This window comes from Gymnodraco acuticeps, unplaced genomic scaffold (genome assembly GCF_902827175.1).
Source record: "Gymnodraco acuticeps unplaced genomic scaffold, fGymAcu1.1, whole genome shotgun sequence".
NCBI lineage: Eukaryota > Metazoa > Chordata > Actinopteri > Perciformes > Bathydraconidae > Gymnodraco > Gymnodraco acuticeps.
In genome coordinates, this window is record NW_022990947.1 from 2,701,396 (window position 1) to 2,719,126 (window position 17,731).

Consider the following 17,731-nt stretch of genomic DNA (forward strand, 5'->3'; position numbering starts at 1 on the left):
CAATAGTTGATAATAGAGTTATAGTTGTGATTAGGAGGTTCGTGGAAACAACACACAGAGAGAAACATGTTTTCGTTTGCTTTTTTATTTCCAAAATCAAAATAACATAGTAAATGGCAAAATTATAGCTCTTCCTGTAACTATGGAGTTATAAAAAGCAAATAAAAAACAAAATATCAGCAATAAATACATGTCAATTAATCTCATCCAGTGAAAGCAAAAGACACACAGGTTGATCTGAAAATACAAAAGAAGGCAGCATTGATGGCTACATTAAATAGGCTATTTGTATGGAATTGGCAGTATGCTACTAAAGTAGCAAACAAAACAAAAATATTGTTCATGGTTTGAAAACAAAACTCGCATTTATCAAGCCTCCGGCTTGTATATTTTTAAAGTGCACATTATAAACTTTTAAAGTTGCAAAAGGAAATACATTATACTTAAAAATTAACAAATACAAACATAAAATATCAAAATCATATTTAAGCTACAAAATGTTATTTTTTGTAAATTATAATCCATTGAGTCATGATTCGTGGAATACAGCTTTCAGTCGGAGTGACGTGGGAAATGCCCATGGCTGTGCTGAGCGATACATGGCAGAGGGGTCTTCCAGCCACGTCTCCATGGAAACTGGAAATTATGGGCTAGACAGCTATTGGCAGAACCGAATTAGGCCTATCTCACACAACAAAAATTAGATTAAGACTATGTTACAAATTGATCAAAAATGAATAAGGATATTGTTAAAAATGTAACATGATTTTCTTTGAAAAAGCCAAAACTTCCATGTTAAAACTGCATTTTGTTAGCAACATAAAGACTGTATTATTGACACTACGGCCATTATTTTTGATGTAGGCCTATGTTGAGACTAATACAGTCTGTTGTTTTTAATAATATTATGTGTTATTATTATTCTTTTAGTAAGCAACAGTGTGTTGATGATGATGGTGGTGGTGGTGCGTTAGCTTGAGTTCTGAGAGGTCATCTTCTTCACTTGAGTGGAGCTCCATCGCTATTTCATCCGAGTCACTGAAGTGGGAGTGCGGGGAAAACTCTCCGTCGCTTCTGGGAGAATCTTTCCTCCCACCTCCGACTGGTGCAAGGGAACTGGCTGCCCGGGTGGAAGAAGGAGGAGAGGGTGAACGCATTGCTTCTTCAATAGCGGAGAACGATTCGTCGTCGAAGGTGGGGCGGAAAGGCATCCCGCTAATGTGGACAGCCGCTGCCGTCCTACAAGTGGTAGGGGACGGGGAAGCCCTGTCCTTCGCTCCGTCAATACTACCGGTGGCTGGAAGCACAGCGTCACACTTTGGCGAGTTGTTGCTGTTGTTTGAGACGTCGTTACTGCTTTTTTTTGAGGAGACTGGAGCTTCGAGCAGATCCGCCAGTGCGTTGATGTAAATCTGCGCCATCTGTAAAGTTTCATATTTTGAGAGCTTCTTGTCGTTGTCAAACGCCGGTATGACGCTGCGCAGCTCGTCAAACGCGTAGTTAAGCCCGTGCATCCGTCTCCTTTCGCGTGCGTTTGCGGCCACGCGCCTCTGCTTCTGGACTCCGTTGTGAGGTCTGCTGGACTGGGCTCTCTGTGTCGTGGATGTTTCGTCATCGGAACCGGTGGCCGTGCCTTGAAGACCGCACAAGTCCCTGACTTTGAGCGAAGAAGAGGAGGGGCTCTTCGCAGTTCTCCTGCAACTGGGAGGACTGGAATCCGGGGAACCACTCTCTGAAAAATAAAGAAACAAAAATGTACTGAACTGGTCCGGTTTGATTAATTTATAATAAATACAAAACCTTTTGACTATGGTTGTTGAAATAACGACATTCAAGCTGACTGTTAAGAAAATGAATTATAATTCTGCCTATTTGAGACCCATAACTATAACCCACTGCAAATCCCAGATGCCTGTTGCATGTGGTGTTGAATTGCAGGTAATGTAAATGTTTGAAATGTGGTCCAAAATGGACACTATTAGCAATGTTTCTCACCTTGGTAGGAGCCGGTGCTGGGGCAGGGCGAGTGCCGCAGGTAGTCGGGTGAAGTGGCGTGTGCCACACAGGTGCCAGAGGGCTGCACCGGAGCCAGCCAGGCGCGTGGGTCACTCCCGCTGTCTACGAGCGTCTGTCCAGGTTCATAGCGGGACTCCTCGCGCTGCTGCTCCCCAATCCTCTCCGCAGGTTTCAGGCTCTGCAGCCGCGCGTGGATGGCTGCCACCTCCTGTGCGCCTCTGTTCCAGTCTTCCACGCTTAGGACATCCATGTTTCTAAACGAACCCGAAAAGTAGGAAAAGTTTACCCGACTGAATCTATATACGTTTTTTGGAGGCACCCACTGCTTTCCTGTCGCACTTTGTGAGTATGACTGTCGCGTGCGGGACTCCTTCTCTGATGTCTCAAGGCGCGGCGTCCGTTTAAAAAGCGGCACGCGCCTGGGAGCCCCCCTCCTCGCGCTGGTCGCGTGTTGACGTCCAATGAGAAGTCTCGGTAAGGCCCGAGAGAGGTGATTATGGCCCCCGAAGCCGGAATGTTTATGATAACATTACAATTAAGGAGTGTTTAACGCGAGGGAGGTAAGGGGAACCTCCCACAGGACGCACGTGCATGCGGTGACGGTTTTAGGTAAGAAGCGTGGTCCACGCGACGCGAGATTCACAGCTTGGACATAATTAGCCTATTACCTGCGTGTGCATGAGTAAGGGGGAGGAAAAAGAGTGAGGAGAGAGGTTGAAAAGGGTTAATTTACTATCGTTAACTGTCTAACATGTTTCTCTTCACTGTCTGGCGTAAAGGCTGCATTTAATTTTGCATCCCATATTTACTGTAACCCCAACTCCAAAGTTTGAGTCAACAAAGAAGGCATCACATATTCGTTGAGACAAAGGAATCTAACATAATAAATGTGCCCCCTAATCAGTTCAAATAATTATGCTTCATCTCAGTATGTGTCCAATTTGAATGAATAACGTTATTTCATGTGTTGGAACTAACAAAGTTGAGGGAGAAAAGCCTGTCCAAAAAGAGCTTGGGCTAAATTGCTTGATCAACAGTCAGATAAAACTTTGGGGCTCGCGCACTCACTGTCAATTCATTCATTCTCAGATCATCTCCAGTTTCCATTTTTATTTTTTCGCGGATCTAAAACCGTTTGATCCAGCTCTCGCAACGCCCTGCCAGTAAAAAGGGCTTCACAATGGAAACGTGAGCAGGGGGCTCGCGCTCAACACTGAGCTGTATGTGGCGCAGCGCACGGTTGCAACGGCAATCAGCGAGATGTACACGCACGCGCACAGCACAGACGCAAATACTCGCACAGACAAAACACGATGTTTAGATGAGACACATATTATTTCCGATATTCACTATTAATTATTCAAAAAAAGGGGTGCACACAAGATAAAAGGGAATATCGTAGCCAGCTTGGCAAGAAAAACTCTGGACACATTGAAGCTGTTTTAGTAACCAATACTGATCAAAGGGACCATGTTTACAGAGACCCAAACATTAAGACTAACCTTAAAAATAAACAATGTGCTAATTACTGGGTGGAAATGGGCAGTTTCACCTAATTGACACGGTGGATTTAGGGATAGAGATACATGGCGTATGAGCCACAATGACCAAGGGATGGTACCTGTTGCTGCCCAGTCCAACTTATCACAACATTAAATGAAGTAGCCTAATTGCAAAATGCAATGCACGAAAATGTTATAGCAGCAGGATAAGACTACATTTAAAAAAAAACATTTATATTCAAAGACATACACTGCTAAGCTGTGATAGACATGTGGGGTTCATTCTTTAAAGACAATGCTGCTTTAGACGAGCTAGAAATTGTGGGACTAAATCCCATAATTCCAGAGATAACCCGACATCAATCTTTTGTATTTTTTATTCATGTATTCATCATGGGGACGTCTTGCGGGCTAGAGGTCTGGCGCCGAGCGTTCGCCCCCTCTTCCCACCTACAAGCCCCCATCCAACGGGCCGGGCCGGGCTCCTGAAGCTACCGACAGGTTGGATATTGTAGCTGGCGATTATTAAAGTGTCGGAGCCACAATGGAGACTCTATGTTCCATTGGTCACGCCTGGGGGGCTCCTCGAGGGAGAAGGGAGGGAGGCTCCCATTCCAATGCGCGAGAGGAGTCTGCGTGCTGCCGCTTCTCATTCCCATCTCCCGGGAGACAGGGGCGCGACGGGCACGAGACCGGAGTCAGAGGAGCTGGACAGAGATTTCAACATTTAACTGAAGCCCTTAGCCTTAGCCTAAATGGTATTGTTTTTGTAGAAATGCTAGGACATATTTTTTTATTTCGAAGCTCAAAAGTTTGCCACACCTAAGGAAACTTTCTACATACTTTTACGTTTTCCTAGAAATACCTGAAAAAGTACTATTGAAAAGTAACAAAGTACTTTGTACGTTTTTTTTTTACTTTACTTAAAGCCCTGTAATCAACTTAAGAAATATGTGTTACCATGACTCAAATATTAATTCAACTTAACATCTCCTCAACAAAGCAATCTTATAATGCTAATTAGCATTATCATTTGCATACGTGCATACATTTTAGATAGTAGCCTAATTGAAGGCCTTTATGTGAATTAATTACAATTATGCATTCGGGACATTTTGTTTTGAATGTGTCCAGTGTTGTATTCAATCTTTTTAGTAAAAATATTCATTTATTCCACGTCCAAGTTGTTTATATCCTATCAAACATGTTGAATGCATACACTTTTAACAAAAAAAAAGGAGAGCATGAGGACTTTGGGTTTACTCTTCATAGAATTACAGATAATGATAATTATGCTGACTCTGATTTTTCTCTGCCTTGTACAATAAGAAGACAATATCTTGCACGATATCAAGTTGGTTATCACATAATGTGTCAAGTGAAATTATAAGCACCATCAATATCTGTTACATTTATTCCTTCCATTCATTTTCAATATCTGTCATTTATCTTGAGGAAAAGCATAAACAGAGACTTGAGGTCTAAGACAAGGGGGAAGGGCTAAATAGTGGCACCAACTGGTTAAACTGGAGAACTTCAATGTAGTGCTCCACTGAACTTGACAGCATTGGTCCGCAGCAGTGTGTCTATCCAGCTGTTAACAGCAGTACACAGGACTTTGAAGTGATGGGCCATTTGAAGTGAAAGACACAAAGGCTTTGCTCATGCTTGATCTTGATCTTAAAATATATTCCACGCATCAGATCATCGCATATCGCAAAAAAACCCAAACATTTAAATTGTTATGGTTGTTTTTTGTAATTTCACTTTTACCCTTTGTCCGAATTCTATTAGGTTTAATGTTGAAGCTATAAGCAGGATACTACAACCAACTTGCAATAATTAAATGACATACATGTATCAATCCATTTTAGAAAGAACTTGCCTTTTATTGCTTATTATTAAAATAATGTCAAAAGAGAGAATAAAGGAGAATCACCTTTGAACCTTTTGATAAAAGCAAGACTACCTTATCTGGATCAACTTACCGGTAAGATGTGACTTGTGCAGAGTTGGTTACCATATCTAAGAGAGTAGACGAGTCACATGCGCTGGAATCAGAAAGCTGAGGAGAGGACAAACTTTGCCACTTTATCTAGAAAGGGAAGATGTTATGTCGTCTGGAATCTTTGATCCACATTGACTACACACTTATTTGAAAGGTGGAAAGTTGCTCTTTAGTGAGGTGCCTCTATATTTGAATGCTTGTTTTCAGAAAATGTAGACGTTTGAAGCAAACAGAGAAAAAGACAAAAGCGATTTAGCATTAAGGAAAACATTACTTTGAGGAGTCAAAATAGTGAGGACACTTTTCTGGATTTTGGAGGATGCAAGAGGTGAGGCGATAAATTACAAATAATCTTTACCGGTATTCAAATGTGTTGATAAATGACATGATGTAGATTTATTCACCATATTTCTGTATAACGTTGTCTTGCTTACCACAAACAAGAAAATACCATACCTCTGTAGAAAACCTGTTTATTAGACAAATTATACACAGAAAGCTTTGCCACTTGTAACAGAGGCCCCAGTTTGTTCAGTTTTTGAATAATATGCAACACATACAACAAAATAGGCCTATATTAAATACTGTACATCATACATTTTTGAAAATTATCAAGTAAATCCTGTAGTTCTATGTATGAAATAAAAAATGTTAACAGATAGCGCAAGAGCAAGTTTGTGCATGCTTTCTTTTTAATCAACTTGCCACTTTTTGTTATTTAGCCAGCAAATAAAAAATGAACTCAGAATGACATGATAAAAGTAAATAGTTTGTGTTGACCATGATGGGCAGAACAGGTAGAAACAAATGGGACTGCTTAACTCTATACTATAGCTCATTATGATATACTCTTTTCTTTTTGTTAAACAAAAATAGCATCAACGTGTAAAATATACATTTTTATAATATCTCTTTCATTTATACTAAATAAAACATTTGAAATGTCTGTGTCCTATTTGTCATTCAATAGCCTAAGAAAAATAATGCCTAAGAATGCTTGCTTCAAAACACTGTGGCTCGACTGAGTTCTCTATGCACAACATTTTGCAGTTTTAGTTCTTAAAGATAACAAACTGAAAACTGGTTCTAAACAACTAACATTATCATTTATTAATACAGTGTTAGTGAAAAAGATTTGGTTCCATTTTACCACCCCACCCCCAAATCCACAAAAAATTCCTTTAATGATCTCAATGTCCCTTTCTTCTTCCCCCGCCACAAAATGCACCTTAATGGTCTGGTTTGAATGAATTGGCACTTAAAAAAAACAAGTTATATAAACAGTACCCTTAACATTACAGATATGAAATAGAAGTATATTTCTGACTTATCTCACAAAAGGCAGACACTGGGTTCTGATGGGCATTGATTCTTTGTGACATTCCTATGACCCTTAGCGCAACGACTGAATTGCTGCACTAAAATGTTTCCAGTTTTTAGTGATATTTTGACTGGAAGCTGTGAGGGTAAAGCTAGCTAGTTGACATACGTATAAGGCCTGTACTGAAGATGCTGCTGCAATGGCTTCTCCAAAACACAAATGATAGTCCCTTTCATCACATGAACCTGATAAAAAGTGATTAATGATCTCCAACATGACACGACCTCACATAATGAGCTTTTATCTTTTAAACACCCAGGCTATGGCAGCACTTAACTTAAGCAAAACAAAGAAAAAGTAAAAGTTGGAATGACTTAATAATGCAAAACCAGAGACTACAGCACTCATTTAGCAGTTTTTCAAAGTTTGCTGAGAGAAAAAAAACAAGTAGACAGCTCAGAACAATGTTATTTTTTGTACTTCCTGACCAAAACACATTCCACGCATTAAATCTATTTTTTTCAAAAACAAAACTCAATAAAAGACATATAATAAGCATAAGCTTTTGGAAGTCTTTCGGCTTGTCTTTTATGTTTTTTCTTCTTTAAGTTGTTCTTGTATCATCCCTTTTTATTATCCCTCTGAGAGTTTGATAAGAGGATCTCACCTTGACTTTGAAAGCAGAGAGCACAGTACAGGTGCAAGAAAAGGTCAGATCTACATACAATCACTTACAGGTCTGTGGGCACTGGTACAGTGCAGTGGAGTTGACAAAGAGTCTTCAATGTGCATCAAAGTGTTGAAAACAGTTTCAGACTGATGCACCAAAATGGCAGAAATAGTTAAAGACCGACGCACCAAACTGGTGATTCAGTGTCATATTGTTGCACTGTCATGGCGGTTAAGCAGTATTCAGATGGATGCTCCGTGATGGGGTCAGTGTGAGTTCAACTGTAACGTCTCAGTGTAGTCTGGCCACCGTATTGACACCACCTTGGACGCATTTAGAACCCCAGGTATCGGTGAAGCAAGAGAAGAGAAAACTCAGTATGGACTCCCACAAAGTGAAAAGGCAGAGTAAAAGTTGAGAAGTGGAGTCTTCCGATATTCACGGAGATCAGGCCTTTTCAAAACTGCAAGGGGCGGCTGTATGTATTCCCAGGGCTACCGACAAAATTATAGTTATAAACGCCTTCATAAAATAACAACTCAATAATTGCTTAGTAGTGACAGCCGCTTAGAATTGTTTAATGGCTAACAACACCACCAGTCATCCACCAATGGCAGCCCTGGAGCTCACAGGAATATACGTGTTTCCTGTGGTAGGAGTAGTGTAAACTAAACTCTCCAAGGGGGATTTAGATCATAATAGTCAGGTCATTTCAGCAGATCTCCATTACATGAGGCAGTCCTCATAATGTAAAACAGAAGCAATAGAAAAAGATCCCCTTTCACACATATCCCTAAAAATAATCCCCCAAACAATCACAAGAACAACAACAACAAAGCAAAGAGTCAACCCTTCCCACCCCCTTCCCTTTTTGCACCTTACCAGAATGTTTGCAGGAGGATAAGGAACGCCCAAATAGACCTCCACCTCTTTTGTCTTCTCGACATAAAAATTGGACACCCCTGGAAACACCCAAGCAGAAACTAAAAACATAAAGATTCCTATGTACACCTCTCTAGCAGATTTTTTTTAGCTTAGCCATAATGCATTTGTTCTACCATCCCATGACCTACCCTAACCACCTCGCCTCCTTCTGCTCCTATTCCTCCTGAGCCAACCATATCCTTAGAAACTCCTCATATAGAGGTGCCCCTGTCGGGGTCATTGCCATATCCAAAGTTGGGTCCTGGACCTGTGGACTGGTAGGGGATGGAGGACATTGTTTTAATAGGGCTCCGGAAGAAACCACCGTTGGGGGCTCTCTGCCTAAAAGGGCCCACCCCGCCAGTCCGGTGGTCCTGGAGGACGCCGCCACCGCTACCGAAACCAGTTGAAAATCCAGCAGCGGCTTTGGCAGAGAGGGTGCGGCTGAGGGTCTGGATCTGCTCTGGGATGAAGGTGGTAGTGGTGATGTGGGTGTTGCGGAAGTCGCTGATCTGCTCGAGTGCCTGGCGTGCTGCAGGCAGGGCATCCATGTCAAGGGGCGTTAAATCGACGGAAGAGGTGGAGAATTGCTTGTGGGGGCTTTCATCATCGGTGCACAAGCTGTTAACCCGGCGGGTGTAGGTGCTCCAGGTCGATCTCCTTATCGTCCTGCAGGTGGGGAGGGGCAGGGGAGTAGTAGAACGAAAAAGAGGAAGTGGTGATGGTAAATGGAAGAAGGGAATGAGAAGTTAGAAAGAACACATTGGAACGTAGGATTTAAAAGGGATGTTTGAGGAGAAAGATCCAGGGTTAGTGTTTAAGGGTGGGAGATGAAGGTGAGGGAAGTGGTGAAGTGAAAAGAAAGAAGAAAGAGGATGTGAGGGATTATTCAAGGAAAGTTTGATAGGAAGGCAATGGGAGAGAGAGGGTGAAAATGAGTGGAGGAAGAGTGAGGGTATAGTGCAAAAAAAAAAGTAAGGACATGGAGAGAACAGTGAAGGAAACATGAGTACGTGCAGAGAGGGTGTATTTTTTTAAAGAAGTAATGGAAAAGGTTTGGGTGTAATTTGTATTCAGCAAAAGGGCCAATCAACCAGTACAAATGGGTAGAGAGAAAAATAGTAAAAGAAAGAAAAGGCCAATGCAGGTGAGGACATGTTGGCATGCATGTAGCCAAACAAAAGTGTTGGCACAATTAAAAATGAGACCCATGTTGAGTTAGGAGAGAAAGTGGGGATGGCACAACATAAAGTTATTTAAAAAAAAGTTTGGTGGTCAATGGGAACCATAAATGTGACAGGAGGCAAGGAGAGCAAAAGAGAGGAGGGCAAAGATGGAGGGAAGAGAAGCACACTATGAGCTGTGGTGAGGATATAGAAGGAGAGAAACATACACACACTTCTACAAGGTCTTTAAGGGAGTGCAGATAATCTGGAATACACACAGAAAACACACCACCATCATGCTGTGCGCTCTGCGATTCCAGGGGGCTTGTGCTTGGTCTACTGTCCCTTACAATAACATAACATTACAAATAAAACCTCTTTTACATAAGCCAGTTCAAATGCTTAACAATACCTCACCTAACCTATGTATTTGTCCTGCTTATTGTCAACATTGCATCATGGCCAACATGCCAACAAATTCACATTGAGATTGACATCTCATTTTCAGGTGAAGTTTTTCCAGGCCACATACAATATGGCTCCTTTATCAAATGCATTTTAGAAGATAGATTATTAAACTTCAATCAAACAATATTTAACAGTCTTAACAGTTCAAAAAGAAAGTGCATACATCAACTTAGGCTTTACCTTAACTTGCAGTATATGTTAAATAAGACTTATAATTACTATATTCACATATTCATTCAAGGATGGTTACACTCACTGAGAGGTGATGCATGCCTTTACAGGGGACAGTGGTGTGAGGGAGCTGAGTACGCAATGAATGAGGTGAGGATAGCGAGAGGAAAAGGCTTTGCTGAAATGTACTAACTCCTAAAATGCTTCCATTGTCCACACACATGGCAAGGTGCTTCTCTGGCTTTATGGAAGGTAAGGGTCTGAGAGTTAGGTCTGTGGAAGAGTGGGGTGTCACATCAATATAGTGTATATTAAGGTTCACACTTTGTGTAACGTCACAGGGTTTTGTGAGGAAGGGAGTCACATTATTGGGGGTAAAGATAGAGTTACTGACCGTGTCCTTTAGGTCTGGGGGTCTGGAGGGGGCTCTGGACCTACTGTATGAAGCTCACGGGAGAGGGGACAAGCAATGGTGCCCCCTGGTTGCCATCTAAGGAAGGGACAGTGGGAGGGAGGAGAGGACGAGGGGGCGCTAGTGTTTGTCGTGACACTATCATAAACACACTTTACATTTAACGGAGGGGATATCCAAAGGGTAGAGTTGGTATCAAAGAAATGAAGGGAAATGAAAAAGAATCACAAATGGTCAGTCTGCTGTAAGTTAAAGGACACTAATGGGAATATTTAAGGACTGAACGGTACTGTGAAAGGAGAAGTGGAAGGCTTCTGTGGAAAAGAGGGGGAGGACCTGACTACATTTATATTATTGTAAAGGAAGATTTCCTACATTATAAAGCCCACTGAATTAGTCAACACTGATCACCTGATCATGACCTATATTTACATTAATACAATTATAAATCTAAATGTATCTGAATATCTGAAATGTATTCAAATATACATCTATTGTGTGCAATATAAAGACTTTATATTGGATGACAAAGCCAAGTTTACACAACAAACTGTGTTTTGGCTTCATCTAGTAATCTAGACTTTTTAGTAAATCTCCATGTTACATGAAGTAAATACTTAATTGAAGGCTTTAACCTTCAGGTTTCAAGATTATACTTTACTTGCTTCTATATAGAGGGACAGCACCCTCTAGAGGCAGGAAAGCATCACTGCACACATAGTCAACCGGCAACATGCCAGGTGTATAAACGTATTTGAAAGAGGTATTTTTGTATCCAGCAGTAAGCTTTTCTGTGAACACTACATTTGGAACCTTGCAACTTAATGTCCATTGTTCCTCTTTATACCTTTTCACTCCTTTATTATACCAGTTCTTTAAGCGTTACTAACCAATGATTTATTTCTATCCTCTATTGTATGTATAACCTTGGGGTGGGAGGTGAGGTGGTGAAGGTGGTCATTCTCATTTTGGGGGTGAGCTCGGAGGGGTTGGTGTGTTCGTAGGAGTGCTGCACGATCAGGGCACAAGGAATGTCGCAGCATGCCGGAGTCTGGTAGTGGGTGGAGGGGGCATTGGTGTGGCCCATGCCAGGGTTCTGGTTCAGGGTCTGAGCGCCCAGGGCATGAGGGCGCTCATTTGTGGTGTGAGGGCAAGGATCAGCAGCTTGCCTGGCAGATGGGCCATCTGCCTGCGCCTGGTGTTAGTTTGTGAGGTGCATGTGTGTGTTTGTGTGTGTGTGTGTGTAAAAAGGATAGGAGGAGAGAGACAGGGTTATGGGAGAGAGATATGGAGTAATCCGTATAAATGTGTTTGTGTGCATGCAAGTTGAGTGGGAAGTTTAAAACCCCACAAAATAAAGAAGCCAAACAGAGACACAGGTAGACAATCAGCAGCCGGGCGGAGACAGAGAAGGGATGAGTGACAGACAAGATCAGGCAGATGAAAGGATTTTAAGGTTGAGGAGAGAGAGAAGTCAATTGGAGAGACAAACGGGTGGGGGGTGAGCGAGAAGAGAGACACGGCAGTCAGTCAGCACACACAGTTAAGCAGGTCGTCTGTGTCGTGTCCTCAGAGAGACATTCACACAGTGGTTATATACCTGGAAAGGGGAGATGTTTAAATGGCATTTTGAATTGTTCTCCCCCTCTCTCTCTCCCCCTCGCCCGCTACACCCCTCAACACAGAGTACTTATCTATAAAAACAAAACAAAAACAAATATGAGAGCTTTGAGCCACAGTGACACAGATCATTGTGTAGAGTTAGAACGAGTAGGCCCGGCAACTTCCATCCAGACCTCAAAGAGAAGAGGTCAGCTGTTTTAGGTGTACCAACGATGACGATACACAAGGAAGTGCCTGCTCTACTCGTGCTAAATCTACATGGATTATATGAAAAATCAGACATGGTCAAATCCACAGACATTACCGTTATGGAAGAGTTCTGACAATGGCAATATGCAGTATAATGGTTACTCTCAGGTTTGAACTTTTAGAGATGCGGTTGAATCCAATGACAGAACTCTTTCATATAAACCTCTCATAGAACATATAGGCCAAAAGGGTAAAGCAATACAGCTGCCCTATTATGAATGAAATGGGTCTTAGACACTCATTTGGAAAACATTTGTCAAAGGAATCAAGAATCAAGAGGTCCAAATTTAGACTAGCTTCCAAAGCAGCATACATATACAGTCCTATCATTATGTTTTTGTAGATGGGGTATATCTAGGAAGTAGTTATTGTAGTTCACTCTAATACATTTAACTCATAAGTGAACTATCAAACATCCCAAGATCGCAGGGCTGCCTTGGAGACTGTTAGACAGTTCTCCCTCCACCCTTTATTTTGTATGCATATCCTTGTGAAATGTGCACATGATACAGCATAGGTGACCCACAGGAGTCAACTCTGTGGAAATGTGTTTATTTGTGTTATGAATGTATATCTCATTAACAATTTTATTGGCATATATTGGATGTAGCCTCACAAATAGCAATGTCAGCCGTTCCACAACACATAGCACAGACACAAACATTGACATATAGCTCACAGTCAAAAGCAATTACCACAGCATTACACAATGAATGTAAAGGCATGTAGAGACATTATGTATGTTTTAGTATGCAGAGAAAACACAGAGAAACAACACTTACAGATTAGATGTATTAGAGCTTGCACGATGGATTGTGGGTTTTCATGTATAAAGTAAAGCATGGGTGTGTGTGGCATGAGGGGGTGGTGTCTTTGGCCTTACTATCAGATGGATGGATGTAGAAATGATTTATGGCTGTGTGGACTGATTGCTTCCATCTAAAGACGTGTATATGTCACTGAATGAATGAGCTGGAAACCACCCTTTGAAGCATGTTGAAAACACGCTGAACAAATGTATATATTGCATTAATGGGGTTCATGATCTGTCATATCTGACACAAATCTGTTCGTTATATTGACACAAGCCTGACATGTAGCAAGAGGAGAGGTAAAAGCGAGGCAATGTATGCATGAATGGGAGAGAGCATGCTCATTGGTGTGATTGTGTGTTACAGTATGAGTGGCCAATCTGTTTTTCATCTTCAAGGGAGACAAATTAGGATGAGTCTGTTATCTGGTAATTAGAAGTGATTAGCATTCTCAGTGTACTTTTGAATACATTATTCACAGGTTTTATTCAATGAGCATCTGTGATAGGCAAGACCCAACTGATAATCATAATGACATAACTGCACTCATAGTGCATCAATCCTTTTTACATTTAGTGCACTTGCTCATTTGCAATTAAGCCAATCCAAGAGATAGATTACAGAGTATCCAAGGTAATTAAACATTATTTAGTATTCTATGTAGCAACATGGTTTTTAGTGATTTCAACAATCACCATGATGGTTTAAAAGACATACTGTCAGTCTGCCCTAATACATACAATAATAGTTGAGGAAACCATGCAAATCCCTATGTGGCAGATATTAGCCTGAATTACACAGCAAGTCTATAATATGTCTATCTGGGCCCAGTACGTCACAGCATTGGACTCCTCAAGCCAAGTCTCCATGACTAATTCATACTCCTGGTGCCAATGTATGTTGATAAGCCAATTTCTAGGCCCACGTATTAAGGCCCTGACACACCAAGCCGATTTCGGTCGTTTTCGAATGGGTCACCAGACTTCCTACTTTATGTAAAGCTTGCAAAATGCGCAAGGGGTGTTAAGGCAAGGCAAGGCAAGGGGTGTTAAGGCAAGGGGTGTTAAGGCAAGGGGTGTTAAGGCAAGGGGTGTTAAGGCAAGGGGTGTTAAGGCAAGGGGTGTTAAGGCAAGGCAAGGCAAGGCAAGGCAAGGCAAGGCAAGGCAAGGCAAGGCAAGGCAAGGCAAGGCAAGGCAAGGCAAGGCAAGGCAAGGCAAGGCAAGACAAGGCAAGGCAAGGCAAGTTAAGTTTATTTATATAGCACTTTTCAACACAAGGCAATTCAAAGTGCTTAGCATCCACTGTGACAGCAAGACAGAGGCCAACGAGTTCTTCATTTAAACTGACAGAGAGTGAGGTGTCTGGTGGAGTTAATTACGAGCTTTATGGTTTGCTTCACTTTATGAATTCAACTTCAAGAAGTTGGATGACATTAAACACACTAGACTTACTCCACTGGCCATGACTAAGGCCAAATTGCATGAAAAGGCAGAGTTTTCCCCAGTCGATAAAATGCAACATATGCAATTTATATAATTAGCTGCTTTGAAGTTGACTTAAATGTGTCTTCTTCCCTCCACTGAGTAGGGACATGCTGCAGTGGACCCAGCTTGACTCCCTCCTTTTCTGTTCTCAGAAACCTTCCATGCAGCTGGTTGCCCATTTGGAAACATTCTGCACAGATGGTGATTTGAGATCTGAGTATGGTATTCCCACCGTTTTTACATATACTGTAACAGGTTAACTTGAACAAGAAATTAGAAATAATATGTCAGCCAAATTAAAAAATTGTATTGGAGTATGCTTGAAACAAACTCATTTGTAAGATGTGTTGTTTTACCACATCTGAAGGCAAAATTGTTCATCTTTGTCCCAAACACCCACACCCTTTCTCACTGTCATAGAGGTAAAGTATCCTTGCAATTTATGTTGTTGCACCCATTTGTACAACAACAATTGATATCAGTAGTTGTTCCGAATAAAAAGAGAGCTTAACAAAGCAGTTTAAATCCTGCCTACTTTCTCTCCCCCACACATCAGGCCACTGGCTGAGTGAAGTGGCTGTGATGGTCAGAATGTTGATTCAAAAAGTTATCATTTTTTTTTGCTAGTCCCCGGTGGGAAAGGAGTGACAGCGGGGGTTTCAGATGCTGTTTGATGATCTGACAAGCACTCTGTTTGAAGTGTATTGATCTCCTTCAGGTTCAGTGGTTACGGTGAACAAACCTTGAGCTAAACTAATGGCAATCAATAGGTCAACGCTTTGATAGGGTGACGGATAAATGTCAGGGTTCAACTATCAATAACAATCATGGCTGACTGAGCCAACTTCATCTTCACCATGGAAGCACTGACAGGGCTTTTCTAATGATGCTCTTTGAACGTAATTTAGATATCCCATTTCCTCGCTCGCACTATAATCCCAATGTTTTATTTTGATTTGCATTAAAAACTATTTTAGTCCTTCCTTTAAGCATAAAAAGCAATATATGCAAACTATACGTCTCTCAAATTCTGGCTGAATGCAAGAATAATATTTTAAATATTTACTGGAAATTAAAAATTCCCCTTTTTCCCAGTTATAATGCACATACATAAGAGGTGCACCTTATCATCCATGTGTGACTTCTTCATCTATGATAGTGAGTTCCATATGCGAGTTATTGCATGGTGCGTTGATATGCAAAACTTATAAAATCTACAAAGAGAATGAAAGACTATCAGCGGTTAAATCCCTGCTGTCCCTCCTCATCACTGCTGTGCTCAGTCAGGGGCCGATTCCACTCGCTGCCTTCAGCGGCTAATAAAGATGGCGGGGGGCGTGTGTGTTTGTGTGTGTTGCAGCTGAACCACACTGTGCCTAACATGACTTTGTGCTCAGCCAAAGGTTTGGTGTCTTTGTGGGTGCTCAGTTGTTGGACATGACCAGTGATCTAACGACAGATTAAAGCTGGTAGCTGAGCAGGGGGCCGGAGGAAGGGGGGCCTAAATGGTGTGTCTGTCGCTGTGTGCACAGAAGAAAAACATACTGTTGCCTGATCTAAATCAAAATGATATTGCCAGTCGGCTATGCGGCAACATTTTGGACTTTAGGAAAGGTTACAGACAATCCCACGTGGCCAAACTAGTTTAACAGACCAATTTAAATTGAGATTGAGATTAATTTGATAACTGTGTTTCTTCTACAGGCGGATATCTGTTTTCCTCACCTACTTCTGTATCTCAGTATGGTGGGCGGTAGCATGCATAGTAATTATTAAATACATGCAACTTGGTTTACCAAAGTAATTAGAGGATTAAATCATGGCAGCAATATATAAGAAACCAAATTAAGCTTAAGCAGACCGAACAGCAATCAACCTGCTGTTGTGTGGCTCTATCTTCACTGCAGTTTGTAGCCAGTTTAACGGCACATCATGCCAGATGCATGGGGAACTTGCACATAACAAATTGACTCAGATAGATGAGTCTGCCTGCAGCTTTATAGCTCCTGCTTCTGTATTCACAAAAGTGCACCAATTCTCCTACAACATAGCACAGCTAGTCTTAGCCTCACTGATTCATTTCCAGAGGGGAAGAGGACACAACTTGGAGTGTAACTAAAATTACACAATTAAATAAATCAATGTATACCACAGCCCAAGGCACATTTAATAAATACAACAAATGATTTGTCACTGTTTAAAAGTTGCAAGCAATTGCATGTCTTGTATTAGACTGCAGTAAGTAAACAAAGCTGTGCGAAACGTACAGGCTGTTAGTCAGAGAAAACTGTGACACTCCAGTGATTACATCTGGTGACACACACTGACAAACTACTTATTTTCCTGCTACGAAAATCCATTTTCAATTTTCTTTGTAGTGTTTTTCTGTATTTTACGTCAAAGGAGGTCACCCCAACCCCACATCACATCCATGACGACTTGTGAGTGAAGATGTCTCCAAAAGCGAGAAACTGTAGTGATGTAAAATTGAATAATGTGTACAACACATTTTCAACCCGTAGCTGCTCATTTAATAATTTGGTTTGATTGTTTTCTCATTCAATAACATGTTTATGGAGTTATCATGTTTAAACGCTCCCTCTATATTTGCAGATCATTCTTTTATAATTAAAGTAACCTCATCTGACACTAAATCACTCTGACTATAGCAACCATTTTAATTTTCATAATTTTCTCCTCTTTTCTAATTATCTTTGGTGGAACTTTAAATTAGCATGACACCACCGATTAAGGAGATGGGCCAGGCTTCTCTTATTTGTGTCTGAGAGATGTTCACTCAAGCCTGATTTCCACTGCATGGTTCAGCTCCACTCAACTCTAATCAACTCAGCATGCTTTTGTTACCAGGTTGTTCTCTCTCTCTCTTCTCCACGGCTAATAGCTA

The 17,731-nt window shown here is 41.4% G+C and overlaps 2 protein-coding genes across 2 annotated transcripts in view; both read right to left on the reverse strand.

Annotated features, from left to right (window-relative positions):
• Positions 1-216: 216 nt before the first annotated feature.
• On the reverse strand, positions 217-2,383 carry atoh1a (atonal bHLH transcription factor 1a). The gene is made up of 2 exons (XM_034234994.1): positions 1,996-2,383; positions 217-1,732 (listed from the first exon to the last, which is right to left on the reverse strand). The coding sequence occupies exons 1-2, from the start codon at positions 2,264-2,266 to the stop codon at positions 927-929; spliced, it is 1,077 nt and encodes a 358-aa protein (XP_034090885.1). The 5' UTR covers positions 2,267-2,383; the 3' UTR covers positions 217-926.
• Positions 2,384-5,982: 3,599 nt separating this feature from the next.
• The window catches only part of grid2 (glutamate receptor, ionotropic, delta 2), a 548,550-nt gene continuing 536,801 nt past the window's right edge, over positions 5,983-17,731 (reverse strand). The window contains 2 exon segments of the mRNA XM_034234858.1: positions 5,983-9,076; positions 9,078-9,110. Of these exon segments, the coding sequence (XP_034090749.1) occupies positions 8,654-9,076; positions 9,078-9,110 (456 nt within the window). The 3' untranslated portion in view covers positions 5,983-8,653.